At 38.6% G+C, this 15,293-nt stretch overlaps 1 protein-coding gene across 2 annotated transcripts in view; it reads right to left on the reverse strand.

Annotated features, from left to right (window-relative positions):
• The window catches only part of LOC150075079 (sarcoplasmic calcium-binding protein, beta chain-like), an 84,309-nt gene that overhangs the window by 11,819 nt on the left and 57,197 nt on the right, over window positions 1-15,293 (reverse strand). For both annotated transcript variants that reach the window (XM_090388905.1, XM_090388904.1), the window contains one exon: window positions 9,504-9,636. In XM_090388905.1, coding sequence (XP_090245031.1) covers window positions 9,504-9,636 — 133 coding nt within the window. The remainder of the gene's footprint in view (window positions 1-9,503; window positions 9,637-15,293) is intronic.

The following is a 15,293-nucleotide window of genomic DNA, read 5'->3' on the forward strand; positions in this document are numbered from 1 at the left end:
GCACGCGTGAGGTTTCATTGCATTGTCCCCTCCGGGCGGGGCCCAACCCGCCCAGAGTGGACGTGCAATACAATATTCCTTCTCTTCCCTTTCTTTTCCTTTTCTCTCCTTCCTTTTTTCTTTTTTCCCTTTCTCCTTCTTTTTCCTTTCTTTTTAAAATGCAAAATTCTAAATTTAATATTCTAAAGTTATTCCTATTTATCCCAGCACCGAGCTCTCGCAGGGCTCATCCTGGCCTAGAGCTCGCGCCTGGCACTTTGTCATTTGTCCGGGCTCCCACACTCGCAGGGCCCAATCCTGTCCTAGTGGGGAGTATAACCTCTGTGCACAAGCACACTGTGGGTGACCACCCAGGTGTGAACCAATGTAAGGGGTCGAGGTGTGACGCCCACGCCACATGGAGGAAGGCCGCCCCTCTGTGTTACCAGTCAATACTAGGTGGTAGATGACTCTCATCAACTGGTGCAATACCACCACTTTGCTTATGGAGGCTTGAAGTGGTGAAACCCATGTTTAGTCTCCAGAGCTAAGTTCTGGTCAACCCTTCCCCATCTCTTCCATAATGCTGTAGGACTGATGACTTTTGAGGTTATGATGAACATCATGGCAAGATCCAATCTTCCTTACATTTCGAGGGTACAGCTTTAAAACGGTGTTCGCAGGCCAGTTGCTAGTTAGTACACCAGAACGAACCTATTGGTAACTCTTTAGGAGGCTTTCGGATCAGCTAGTGTATAATCTTGCTACATCTACTCTGCCAGATAGTGACTGCAGGGAGTCCGAGTATTGTGTATGCGGGGGAGGGGGGGCATTGCCGAGGTCACGTTATGTCAAAGATCTTGGTATATTCTTACCATGTGTATGCCACATCCAAAAATTTCATTACTTCATACAGCATGTCCCACCCACTTTTTCTTACTATTGAATACACCATGAATTGTCAAACTAATAGAGAAAGCTTATCTGCGAAAAGATCTAAACCTCCCAAGCACTTCCTAATTCATTTCACAAATATAGGTGGTCTGAATTCTAATCTCAACGATGTCCATTTCCACTTGCAGTCTGCCAAACCCCATGTACTTTTTCTGACAGAATCTCAGTTATCGGTTGATTCAACCACTGCTCATCTCAGTTGCCCAAACTATTCGCTGTATGATTCCTTTCACCTCATATGTGGTACTTGTGCATATGTTCGTTCCGATATTCCCTGTCAGAGACTTGGTAATTTGGAATCTCCTCTTTTTGATCTTCTCTGGCTTAAAATCTCTCTCTCTACCTCATTGTGTCAAATTCATCTGTTGTCTCTACTATTCTCACAACTCCACTAATCACTTGGAGCTCTTTGACTTCCTCTCTTTGCAACTTGTCTTTCTCCAGTCCAACTTTCTTAACAGTAAGGTAATTTTCCTTGATGATTTTAATGTTTTTACTCACGTCACCTTTTGATCCCCTATGTGAGGAGATACATTTGCACATTCCAGTGAATCCAAAGATACTCTTTAATTATGGATAAGGGTTTGCTTACCTTCTTTGCTGCCTTCCTTAATATAATTGGATAGATCTCATCCACCACAGGTGCCTTTGCAGAGGCAGATTTACCGTGAAGCTAATGAAACTTAAGCTTCAGGGCTCCTTCCTAGGCCCTGGGAGGGGGCCCTAGCAATGTGTACACATGGTAATATGTTTTTGTAAAATTTGTAAAAGTAAAATATTTTAACCACAATCAGTTAAGACTGCTGTCTCTTTCCACTGCGACTTCCCCTCCATCACATCACACCTCTTCGTGTCGTGTGGCACTGGAGTGGTCATAAACTTTAAGAAAAAGAATACGAAAAAATTTTGTATTCTTTTTCTTCAAGATGGAACCAAAAATTGTATGAACTTCGGGCCCCACAAAACCTGGATCTGCTGCTGTGCCTTTGTTATGTTTAACTTCAAAATTAATATTGTTCAAGGTTTAAACCTAATTGGATGTCAGATGAACTAATGAGACTCGTGGCAGAGAAGAAAAATGCATGAGATGCATATAAATTATCAGGCAACACAGAAATCTATGGTAGATATAAGCTAGTCTGTAATCAAGCCACAAAGGAGGTTAGGCAAGAGAAGGCAGATTGTGAGAAATCTTTGGCAAAGGACACAAAGAAAAACAGCAAAGACTTCTTTACTTATATAAACTGTAAAAGAAGGGGATGAATCAGACTGGTCCAGTTGATATTGATGGTTTGACTGTAGATGATCCTGTTCAGATAGCTGATAATCTGAATGTGTATTTTGCATCTACATTCACACATGAGGAGTTATTAAGGGAGGAAAAAGTCAGACGTTTATCAAACTGTAGCAAGGGGCTTAATGATTTTGTAACTGAAGGCAAAGTGGAGGGGAAATTGTTGAAGTTAAACATAAGAAAGGCACCTGGGGTGGATGGGATCTATCCAATTATATTAAAGGAGGAGGCAAAGGAAGTAAGCAAACCCATAGCCACAATTATGAGTTAAACATAAGAAAGATTTCCTTGGAATCGGGGGAAATTCCCACGGACTGGAGATTGCAAATGTATCCCCAATTCACAAAGGTGGGATCTAAGGGTGACAAAAGTAATTACAGACCAGCTAGTTTAACTTCTGTTCCCGGAAAATTAATGGAGTCATTGGATAAAAATGCATTGCAGGATCATCTGGACAAGACTGCAGTAATAATTCAGACAGAGCATGGGTTTGTTAAGGGGAAAGTCTTGTCTGACCTTGATTGGATACTACAGGTGATTACAAAGGAACTGGATGCAAAAAATAATTTTGATATCATATACTTGGATTCTCCATAGCCAAGTGGTCAGGAGCGGGAGTGCAGTAGCACATGCTCTTTGAGTAGACCTGGGTTCAAGCCCCTCACTGCTAAATACGGCTGATCTGCCAACCCATACTGGACCAGCGTGGCAGATTATGGTCTATTTCCCTCAGCATGAATTGTTGAGGGGGGGGCCTTTCATCCTGCAGTGGGTTGATAATGGCTGCAGTTTGCCCTTTTTTTTTGTTACTTGGATTTCAGGAAAGCTTTTGACGCTGTTGCACTTGGAACACTACTGTATAAGTTGAAGCAGTGTGGTATTAACATTAAGTTGCTACAATGGATAAAAGGGTGGTTGAGTGGGAGAAGACAGAGAGTGGTAATCAATGGATGCTGCTCTTCGTAGACTAATTTTATTAGTGGAGTACCCCAGAGTTAGGGGTAGGCCCACTGATGTTTTGTATATTTATCAGTGATATTGATGAAGGTATATCAGGCTTAATGTCAAAGTGTGGAGATGATACAAAGGTTGGCAGGGTTGGTAATGACAGTGATTGCAGTGTGCTACTGCAACAGGATCTAGAAAATTTGGGCAAATGGGCTGAGAAGTGGTAACTGAAGTTCAACATTGACAAATACAAAGTACTGCATATAGGTAGAAGGAACCCCAGAGAAACATCCCAACTGTGTGGTACTACACTTAGGGTGGTAGAAAATGAAAAAGATCTGGAAATAATTGTGCAGTCAGATACGAAGTTTTCTTTGCAATGGAAACAGGCTGCCAGAGCAGGTTATTGGGTATTAATATTAGTAATGGCCGCATGGTGCAAGAAAGCCTGTGGCTTAGGCTGCACCAGCCAAAAAAAAAAAACCCGAATAAAACAATGATAAAAAAATAACAAATAAATAAATAAATAATAATAATTAATAAAAGAAAAGGATATTAAACCTATCATCCTATGCACTTCCCTCACCTGAAATCCAGATGACCTTTGAATTTCCCCAAACTGTCAGCCTCAAATTTTCCCAAACTGTCAACCGTCTGCACTGCTCAGAAAACTTCATATCTGCCTGAACAACCACCCCCAGGTCCCTTTCATTCTCTACCACTGTCAGTGTAGTAACACAGAGTTGATACGTTGCTCTGGGGTTGCTGTTTCCCATATGTAGTACTTTACATTTGTCAATGTTAAACTTCATTTGCCACCTCTCAGCCCATCTGCTCAACCTTTCCAGATCCTGCTGCAGTAGCATAGTGTCAGTAGTGTCCTTCACAACCCTGCCAACCTTTGTATCGTCTGCAAACTTGGACATTAAGCTTGATATACCATCATCAATATCATTTATAAATACAGAAAACAATAATGGACCCAATACTGAACCCTGAGGGACTCCACTAATAACATTAGTCCACGATGAGCAGTGTCCATTGATTACCACTCTCTGTCTTCTCCCCCTCAACCACCCCTTTATCCATAGCAGCAATTTGCCTCCAATGCCACACTGCTCCAATTTGTGCAGCAGTCTTCCATGTGCAACAGTATCAAAAGCCTTTCTAAGATCCAAGTATATAATATCAAAGTTATTCCCTGAATCCAGTTCTTTTGTGACTGCATCATAGTATCCAATCAAATTGGTCAGGCAAGACTTCCCCTTAACAAAACCATGCTGTGTCTGAGCTATAACTGAAGTCTTGTCTAGATGATCCTGCAGTGCTTCTTTAACCAGTGCCTCCATTAATTTTCCGGGAACAGAAGTTAAACTAACAGGTCTATAATTACTTGTGTCGCCCTTTGATCCTCCTTTGTGAATTGGGGTCACATTTGCGCATCTCCAGTCCATGGGTACTTCCCCTGAGTCCAAGGAAGCTCTCATAATTATGGCTAATGGTTTGCGTACTTCCTTTGCTGCCTCCTTTAATATAACTGGATATATACCATCCACCCCAGGTGCCTTTCCCGTATTTATCTTCAACAATTTCTCCTCCACTTTACTCTCAGTTATTACAAGATTCTCTAGCTTACTGCAGGAGTTGAATACACCTCTGGCATTCCCCTCGCTGAATAACTCCTCATGTGTGAATGTCGATGCAAAATATTCATTTAGTTTGTTAACTACCTGAGCAGGATCATCAACAGTTGACCCATCGATATCAAGTGGACCAATCTGATTCATCCCCTTCCTTCTAGAGTTTACATAAGTAAAGAACTCTTTCCTGTTTTTCTTTGCATCCCTTGCCAAAGATTTCTCGTAATCTGCCTTCGCCTGCCTAACCTCCTTAGTTACAGATCAACTTGTATCTATCTATCATAGGCTTCTGTGTCACATGTTAATTTGTATGTATCCCATGCATTTTTCTTCTCTGCCATATGTCTCATTAGTTCATCTGACATCCACTTAGGCCTAAACCTTGAACAATATTTCTTAGTTGGTATGTAAAGCCTAGTAGCTTCCAAGATAAGTTAGCATTAGCATTAGCATTAGTAGAGGCATATGATGCAAGAAAGCAAGCTTATTCAGCATCAGCCAAAAAAAAAACAAAAAAAAAAAAACACACACCACTCCCATTTCACCCCTCCGTTCGTTCGAAATACCTGTCCAGTTGAACTTTAAATTTGTTTAGGCTATCAACCTCAACAACAAGTGATGGAAGTCGGTTCCACCAACCAACCACCCGCTGGCCAAAGGCAAATTTCCGCACATCTATCCGACATCCGTCCTTCCTCAATTTGAATTTATGCCCTCTGAGGTGATTATTCTGAGCAAGATGAAGAATCCCATTGGCATTGAGCATGCTCAAACCATTCAAAGCCTTATACACCTCTATCAGATCACCTCGCCGGTGCCTAGTCTCCAGACTCTGTAATTTGCAAAACTTAAGCCTTTCTTCGTAAGAGCAACCCTTTGTTCCATTCACTAATCTTGTTGCCCTTCTCTGTACCCGTTCCAGCAGCTCTACATCCTTCTTGAAATGAGGCCTCCAGACCTGTATACAGTTCTTTGAATGCTTCCCATTTTGAATTTGCTGTTGGTAACATCATCAGTTGGTCCCACTGTATAGAATTTAACTACTGTCTCAGTCCATCATAGTCACCTTTACAAAAGCAATAACCCTTCCCTTTACCCCTAATGGTAGTTACCTCTTTGAGTAAATCCCACCTCAGCACACTGCGATCACTGCCACCTAGTAGTTCATCTACCTGCAGATTCTTAATGCATGAAGAATCACTACTGATAATCAAATCAAGAGTATTACTCCCTCTCTAGTTGCCTCCAGAACATGCTGATGTAGAAAACAATCATCCAATAAATCCACAAAAGCCTTGCTAGTGTGTGAGTGACCAGCCCCCAAATTCCAATCAATATCTGGGAAATTAAAATCCCCCATTATAAGACTCTCTGATTTACTGGCCCACTCTATTTCCCTGTACAGTTTCGTATTATACTCATCAGAGTCATTAGGCCTATAGCACACTCCTACTCTCAATTTTGATCTCCCAATGCCTATGTCACACCAAACTGACTCGACACTGCACTGTCCAGCAATGTCAACTGGCTTCACCTCCCTGGATTTTATGTATTTCTTAACTAACAGCATAACCCCTCCTCCCTTCCTATCCTGTCTATCCTTTCTGTAGACATTGTACTCCCCAGATTCCAGTTCTGCATTCCCTATATCTGTGTGACACCACGTCTCTGAAATCCCCACAATATCTGCCTTTGATGTCTTGAGCAATACCTCAAATTCATCAAATTTATTTACTAAACTCCTAGCATTGGTATACACGCACGTATACATACACCTGTTCTTTTTCTTAGCTACCCTAACACAACCCATGTGTTTATTTGTACCCCAATGATTCCCAGCAGTCTCTGAAATATCCTGCATCTTATTTTGTGATTATTGTTTCCCATGTGTAATACCTTACACTTTGTTGGATTAAAGCATATCTGCCATTTTTCTGACCATTCCTAAAGTGTATCTAGGTCTCTCTGAAGTATTGTCAATGATATACAGGAATTTTGCTAGTAGTGAAAAGGAGGTGATTATCCTTTGTATAAGGCAATAGTCAGGCCACATCTTGAGTACTGCATACAGATCTGGAGGCCTCATTTCAGGAAGGATGTAGAGTTGCTTGAGCATGTATAGAGAAAGGCAACAAGATTGGCTTGGGGAACGAAGGGGTCCTCTTACCAAGAAAGGCTTAAGTTCTGCAAATTGCAGCGGTTGAAGACCAGGCACCTGCGAGGTGATCTGATTAAGGTGTATAAGGCCTTGAGCACACTGAATTCTGATGGGATTCTTCTGCTTGCATAGATTATGAACTTGAGGGGGCATAAATTCAAATTGAGGAAAGACAGTTGTAGAAAAGATGTGTGGAAATTTGCCTTTAGCCAGCGGGGTTAATTGCTGAAACAATCTTCCATCTGTCATTGTGGAATTTGATGGCTTAAATAAATTCCAGGAGGAACTGGACAAACTTTTAGAGGGAATGAATGTATGAAATTGTTTTTTTTTTTTGTTTTTTTTTGGCTGATGCTACATAAGCTTGCTTTCTTGCATCACATGCCTCCAATACTACTACTACTATTAGACAAATTATAGAAGGAATGGGCAAATAAAGTGGTAAAATTTTATTTTATGTGTTCTTTATTATTTATTTACACTGTGGGTAATGTTGAATACACTTTGCCTCCTGCATGAGGCACCTCCGTAGCCAGGTGGGAAGGAGCAGCAGTGCATAGCACACTCTTTTTGATTAGACCGGGGTTCGAGCCCGTCACCACCAAATACGGAGGATGCGGAAAGGTCAGGGAATGACCACCGCATATCCCGGAGCAATATGGCCTTAGTTGCTAATGCTCCTAAAAACCAAATAACAAACAAACAAACAACAAGCCTCCTGCATTATTTTGACAATACTAGTATACAATGCAATACTGGTGGTGGGGGGGGAGTAGTTGATAAATGCACGTGTGGATGCAATCCTGCCTTTGTCAGTCATCTACTCAGAATACTTTTTGATAATGAATATCTCAATTGATCAGAGATGATCAATTATTATCTGTAATCCTTCTCAGAAAGATAAATGTATCAGTCACAAGCCTGGAGTTGAATTATCTATTCTCATGGTCTGATATTTGTCTTGGTGATTCAGAACTTGGACAACAGCTGTGGGTATCATCATCACCATCTGCCATTTTCAATCCACTGCAGGATGAAGGCTTCTCCAGCAACTTTCCAGTTCCTTCTGTTTTGTGCAATGGCCATCCATTTACTACCCACAAACTCATGAATTTCATCCACCCATCCCTGCCATTGTCTTCCAGGTTTTCTTCTAGCTCCTCTTGGGTACCATTCTGTTATTTTCTTAGTCCATCTGTCATCATGTCTTCGAGCTATGTGTCCTGCCCATGACCATTTTAGTTCTTTAGTTTTGAAAAGAATGTCCTTTACTTGAGTTTGTTGCCTAATCCATGTGTTTCTCTTCTTATCTAACAGTCTGATTCCCAATATAATTCATTCCATTCTTCGCTGTGTAGTTCTCAGCTTCTCTTCCATTCTTTTGGTGAGTGCCCAAGTTTCACTTCCATAAGTCACGGTGGAGAGTATACATTGGTTCATTATTTTACGTCTCAGACAAACTGGGATATTGCTCCTCAGTATGTGACTATATTTCCTGAATGCTATCCATCCAAAATTTATTCTTCTCTTGACCTCCAGCCATTTATCATTATTACAGCTAATAACTTGTCCCAGATAAGTATATGACTCCACCTTTTCAATTACTGCTCCTTCAATCATTATGTTCCTTTCTGTGGCATACTTATTCATCATTGTTTTAGCCATATTCATCTTTAGTCCAAAATCCTTAATAATTGTGTATAACTGTGGGTATGTCCTGCTACTATTTACTGATGTCAACAGCAACTAACTCTTAGGATAGGATCTGTTATGAACAGTAATTTGTCAAGTGGACCACACAGCCTCACAGAGCCCAATTGCAACTCCATTCAAACATTAATTTTGGTACATGTTGCTCATGACAGCATTTGAGAATTTTAAGTCTTTCTGACAAAACTGGTTTAGTGCTATTCAGCTGTACCCTTTTGACATGTGTTACACTGATACACCAGTAGTTCTGTATCCTGCTTACTTCTGCCTCCATCTTAAAGCCCATTTAATTGTGTGCATACATTATCACATTTGTATGCAAGCATGTTGACCTGCAAATTTTCAAACAGTGTCATTAACTCATATAATACAAGGTAAATTTTCTGACACTGAATGTAGTTAAACTAAGGTCTACTAGCAGATTGGATTCATACAACTTTTAAGAGTGGTTAATGTTTTAAAATAATAAAAGTCATTACAGCACTGTTCACAGTAGTATCAGGAACATAGGTGTGGCAATAAAGTTCTCAGACTGGTGCTGTTGCAGTAATGTTTGATGAGTTTGAAAATAAACACAAGTGGTATGTTGTAGCTCATACTTTCTCAAGCGGATGATGGTGTTGAATACTTTGAATAAAAATAAAATTATTTTTATTCAAAGTAATCAATTTTATTTCACCAGTCTGGGATCTTTATTGGCACACCTCATACGTAAAGGGCAAAATTTCATGCTGATCATTTTTTGCATAACTTACTATGCTGACCTAACCAATTTAATTAATTAATACTGTTCTTTTTCTTCATATATTCTGAAATATACCTTTACGATCCACCATATGAAATACTTCAATAGTTAGGTTTTGTAAAAAATCTGGTAGTTCTTCAAACTGACGAGTTTTGCTTGTTGTTGTAAACAAAAAACTTATGAGATCATCGAAGCTAATTTTTCCATCCTGTAGAACAAAAGAAAAATGAAATGTTTAGAATGTGCAAGAATGCTGTAACTGTTAAAAATTTTTATTTTTATTATCCTTTATAGACAAAACTTGGATTATTGATATTCACCTTAAAATTACAAGCAAAAACTGTACTTTCACAATGAAATTGATTTTTGTTTTCACCACAGATAAAAATTGTGTTTTTACTTATAACAAAAATAGTGCCGACCGGCTAGCCAGGTGGATAAAGTGCCCGCCTGGCAACCCAAAGGTCACAGGTTCGAATCCTGCCTCGGGCTTGGATCAAAGTAAAATGCAAAACCTTTAGGAGGTGCATTATGGCCACAGAAGCCAATGCGCCAACAACAAACAAAAAAAAAAAAAAAAAAAAAATAGTGATTCAAGTGAATCACTATTTTTGTTATTCGAACTGCAAGTAGAACTTTTTATTTTTGTGAGACCTTAATTTACAGAGGATATTGCTCTGAATTCAAGATCATTTTTAGGATCAAAAAATACTTTTATATGATTGCTTGTTCAGTATTAAAATTGAACAAATTCTCACTAATTAGGTAAATTAATAATCAGCAGGGGGCAGTACTCCCTCTCTAATAAATACTGAAAAATGTACTCAGGAGTGGATTAAGGTCGGTTGAGGCCCCGGGCACAGAAGAAAATATTGGGCCCCTTAAAAAAAAGAGAGAGACAGAGAAAATAAAAATACATGTTAATTATTTTTTTAAATAAATAAAAAATATTATGTACTATTAATGTTTTATTTCCAATAAAATTTGAATATAAAATATAATTAATAATAGCATAATAATAATCACAAAGTTTTGAACTAATATGTTCAACAAATTTGTTGGAGTTTTGTGTGGGCCCTTCAGAAGTCGGGGCCCAGGGCGCGCGCCCCGTTAAATCTGCCTCTGAATGTACTAAATATAATACAAGCGTGTTTCAAGTACTTACTCCTAAGCATAATATATACTAAAAAAAGTTATATAAAAGATTTAATTCCTTTTTATCATTCATTAAATGGCACAAGTGTTTTAAATGGCTGTATAGGTTTTCCTAAGTCTAAACAAGGTTTGAAATCCAAAGTTTCACTTTTGTTACAAGAGATTTTATTAAAGAATTCAGATGACAACTAATAAAAAAAACTTTGTCTGTGCAGAGCATGCACGGTAGATGATTTTATGTGAAACATCCTTGGGGACACCTACAATGGATTTATGATAACTAAAGTAAGAGACATATACTTGTGATTGCAATATCTAAATGTCTCTGGAAAACAATGTCAATTGAGGTACCCAATTTGCGACCTTTGTCTTTATTTCCTTATGTTTTGTCACTTTCATTCTTGCTTGATACTCTTGAGAATGCTTTGCACTTCATTTCGGCATCATTGAACACTCAACTTTTATTTTCGAAAATTATTGATGCATATATGGCAGCACATAACAATTGAATGTAACAAAAATGTGAGACGAAAAAAGAAATTGTTGACAAATATATGCATTGTTGCAGTCATATGACAAATACTTGTATTATTGCAATCATACTTCCCGCAGTAGTAACTGCGGGAAGTATGATTGCAATGATGTCACAATCCTGCAGTTATTACTGCACAATTGTAGTAGTAGCTACAATCAAATGGGTAATTAGGCTATTGGCTTGGATTTCGCTAATCTCTTCCAAGCCAAGGATGTTTTCATATAAAATAAGATATCTTTTTTGCATACAAGGTACATGAGCAGGTTTTTTTTGGTTTTATTTGTCTAAAGCAGTTCAATGAAATTCAAATGAATGGCATTTGAATTTTGTAAACTGGTTCGCTAGAACTCGAGATATCATGCCAGTCAAGAAAAATGCATCATGAGCTCTAGTCACACTACTAGTGAGTGCTCAGCACAAACTAGTGATGGGAGCATGGGAAGTGCCTCTGGCAGAAGCCATGGATGACATAATCACTTCTGTGGCGCATTTTTCTTGACCAATCCGATTTACTCTGTTGAAATTTTTGTAGATGTCCCCAAGGATGCTTCACATCAAAAATCAAAGTTCATTTAGTTCTGTCAAAACAAGTTTATAAAGCATTAAATTTACACTTCTAGAATTTTGTTTTCTTTTTTTATGGCTAATAAAAAAAAATGGAGAAAGCACAATGTGCACCAATAGATCTAAACTGATTATTACCAGTGGCCACCAACTATATTTAAACATAGTTCAAATATAATTGGTGGCCACTCAAGGACAAAATTCTAACATTGTTCAATTAGAATTTAAGTCCTTTAAATTAGCAAATAATGAAAAAAAAAAGTTTATGTTTAATGGTTTGTCAATTTTGTGCTATAAATAGTCACTTTTTCTTTTAAAACTTGAGCAAGTGGAATCTTGATGCATATTGTAGTTTTTTTTTTTTTTTTTTTTATGAAAATCCCAAACACGAAAGGTATCAAAACCTATAATACTTAGTACTGTGCATGGGTTGAAGGAGAAGTATGGGAAGAGGGGGATGCCGGAAACTTTGCTCTAGAGACTAAACATGGGTTTCACCACTTCAGGCCTCCAATAAGCAAAGTGGTGGTATTTCACCGGTTGGTGAAAGTCACCTACCACCTACAAACTCAATACTCAATATTAGAACAGTCAACGTTAGAATATTCAATGTTAGAACAGTTCCAGTTATTTTTCTCAGCCGCTAACATTTTTCTTCAGAGTAATGGAATTGTGATAATGGACGTGAGACAAAATCCAAAGCAAAACTCTTACCTTTCAATTTCATTTTTAACTTCAGTTTTCATTTATTGAAAAAATACTTCTCAATGTTTTAATTTATTCCTAGCTGTTGTAGTATTAGTATCCAATATAATAGTAGTAGCGGTTGAGGCTTGTGATGCAAGAAAGAAACTTATGTAGCATCAGCCAAAAAAATAAAATAAAAAAGCATTTCACATATCCAATCCCTCTAAAAGTATGTCCAGTTCCTCCTTAAATTTATTTAGGCTATCAACTTCCACAACGACAGATGGAAGTGTGTTCCAGCAATCAACTACCTACTGCCTAAAGGCAAATTTCCGCACATCTATTCTATAACTGTCTTTCTTCAATTTGAATTTATGCCCCCTCAGGTTTGTAATCTGAGCAAGAGTTTTTCAAAAAACCCATCAGAATTAAGGATACTCAACCCATTCAAGGCCTTATACAATCGGATCACCTCTCAGGTGCCTAGTCTCCAGATGCTGCAACTTGCAGAACTTAAGCTTTTCTTCGTAAGAATACCCCTTTGTTCCACTCACCAATCTTGTTGCCCTTCTCTGCACTCGTGCTAGCAACTCTACATTCTTCCTTAAATGAGTCCTCCAGACCTGTACACAGTACTCAAGGTGTGGCATGACCATTGCCTTATACAAAGGGATAATCACCTCCTTGTCTCTACTAGCAAAATTCCTATATATCATTGACAAGACTCCATGACCTGCTTTGGCAGCCCATCTGCACTGCTCAGAGAACTTCATATCTGACTGCACAATTACCCCCAGGTCTTTTTCATTCTCCACTTCCCTGAGTGTAGTACCACACAGTTGGTATGTTTCTTCTGGGTTACTGCTAGACATATGCAGTACTTTGTAGTTGTCAATGTTAAACTTCAGTTGCCACTTCTCAGCCTATCTAGTAGTAGTAGTAGTAGTAGTTATAGTAATAGAGACATGATGCAAGAAAGCAAGCATATGTAGAATCGGCCAAAAAAAAAAAAAAAAAAAAAAAACAATTTCACACATCCATTCCTTATAAAAGTTTTTCCAGTTCCTCCTTGAATTTATTTAAGTTATCAACTTCCACAACGACAGATGGAAGGCTAAATGCAAATTTCCACACATCTATTCTACAATTGTCTTTCCTCAGTTTGAATTTATGCCCCTCAGGTTTGTAATCTGAGCAAGCAGAAAAATCCCATTAAAATTCAACCCATTTAAGGCCTTATACACCTCAATCAGATCGCCTTGCAGGTGCCTAGCTGTATCTCCATATCCATTGAGAATTAGACACATTTTTATATGAACTTTTTTATTCAGAATAATTGATACTATAACCTTCTGAAATATTTACTATTACTCATGAATCACTCTGTATATATATACAAAAATTTGTATATATATATATAGAGAGAGAGAGAGAGAAAAAAAAAAGAGACTGAAAAAAAGAGTATATGGGAAGAAAGATAACACACTGTGTACATTAACTAACTTGTTTTAGTAGTGACAGATGATGCAAGAAAGCAAGCTTATGCAATACTCCCTCCTCACCTGTCCATCCCCTCATATTAGAGTGAATGGACAGGTGAGGTAGGAAGTATCTTATAATTTGTATAGTTACTCCTTAAATCTATTCAAACTGCCCACTTCTACAACACTGGATGGATGTTTGTTCCAACAATCAACTACCCTCTAGCTGAAACAATTTTCTGCACATCTGTCCTGCAACCATCCTTCTTCAATTTAAATTTATGCTCCAAGTGTGCTGTCTGAGCAAGATGAAGATTATCATCAGCATTTCCCTGTGTACTGGAGATGTGCAAATGTGTCTCCAATTCACAAAGGGGGTCAATGGGTGACACGAGTAATTACAGACCTGTTAGTTTAACTTCTGGAGAAAACTGCAGTTATAGTTCAGACACAGCATGGATTTGTTAAGGGGAAGAAGTCTTGTCTGACAAATATGATTGGATACTATGATGTGGTCACAAAGGAACTGGATGCAAAAAATAATTTTGATATGTACTTGAATTTTAGGAAAGCTTTTGATACTGTTGCACATGGAAAACTATTATAAAAATGGAGCAGTATGGCATTAAGGTCAAGTTGCTCCTATGGATAAAGGGATGGGTGGGAGAAGACAGAGAGTGGTAATCAATGGACACTGTTAATTGTGGACTAATATTATTAGTGGAGTTCCGCAGGGTTCGCTGCTGGGCCCATTATTGTTTTGTGTATTCATCAATGATATTAATGAAGGTATATCGGGGTTAATGTCTAAGTTTTCAGATAATACGAAGTTTGGCAGGGTTGTTAATGACAGTAATGATAGTATACTACTGCAACAGGATCTAGAAAAGTTGAGCAGATGGGCTGAGAGGTGGTAATTGAAGTTTAACATTGACAAATGTAAAGTACTGCATATGGGTATTAGTAACCCCGGAGTAAAGTAACAACTGTGTGGTACTACACTCAGGGTAGTAGAGAAAGAAAAGGACCTGAGGATAATTGTGCAGTCAGATATGAAATTTTTTGAGCAGTGCAGGCAGGCAGGCTGCATGAGTAGCTCAATGATATACAGAAATTTTGCTAGTATGGATAAGGAGGTGATTGTCCCTTTGTATAAGGCAATTGTCAGCTCACACCTTGAGTACTGCATACAGGTCTGGAGGCCTCATTTTAGGAAGGATGTAGAGCTGCTGGAACAAGTAGAGAGAAGGGCAACAAGATTGGTGAGTGGAACAAAGGGTTGCTCTTACCAAGAACGACTTAAGTTCTGCAAGTTGCAGCATCTGGAGGCTAGGCACCTGCGAGGTAATCTGATTGAAGAGTATAAGGCCTTGAATGGTTTGAGTAAGCTCAATGCTGATGAAATTCTTCCTCTTACTCAGATTACTCACCTGAGGGGCATAA

This window comes from Mastigoproctus giganteus, chromosome 14 (assembly GCF_048544385.1).
Source record: "Mastigoproctus giganteus isolate SK-2022 chromosome 14, ASM4854438v1, whole genome shotgun sequence".
NCBI classification, from domain to species: Eukaryota; Metazoa; Arthropoda; class Arachnida; order Uropygi; family Thelyphonidae; genus Mastigoproctus; species Mastigoproctus giganteus.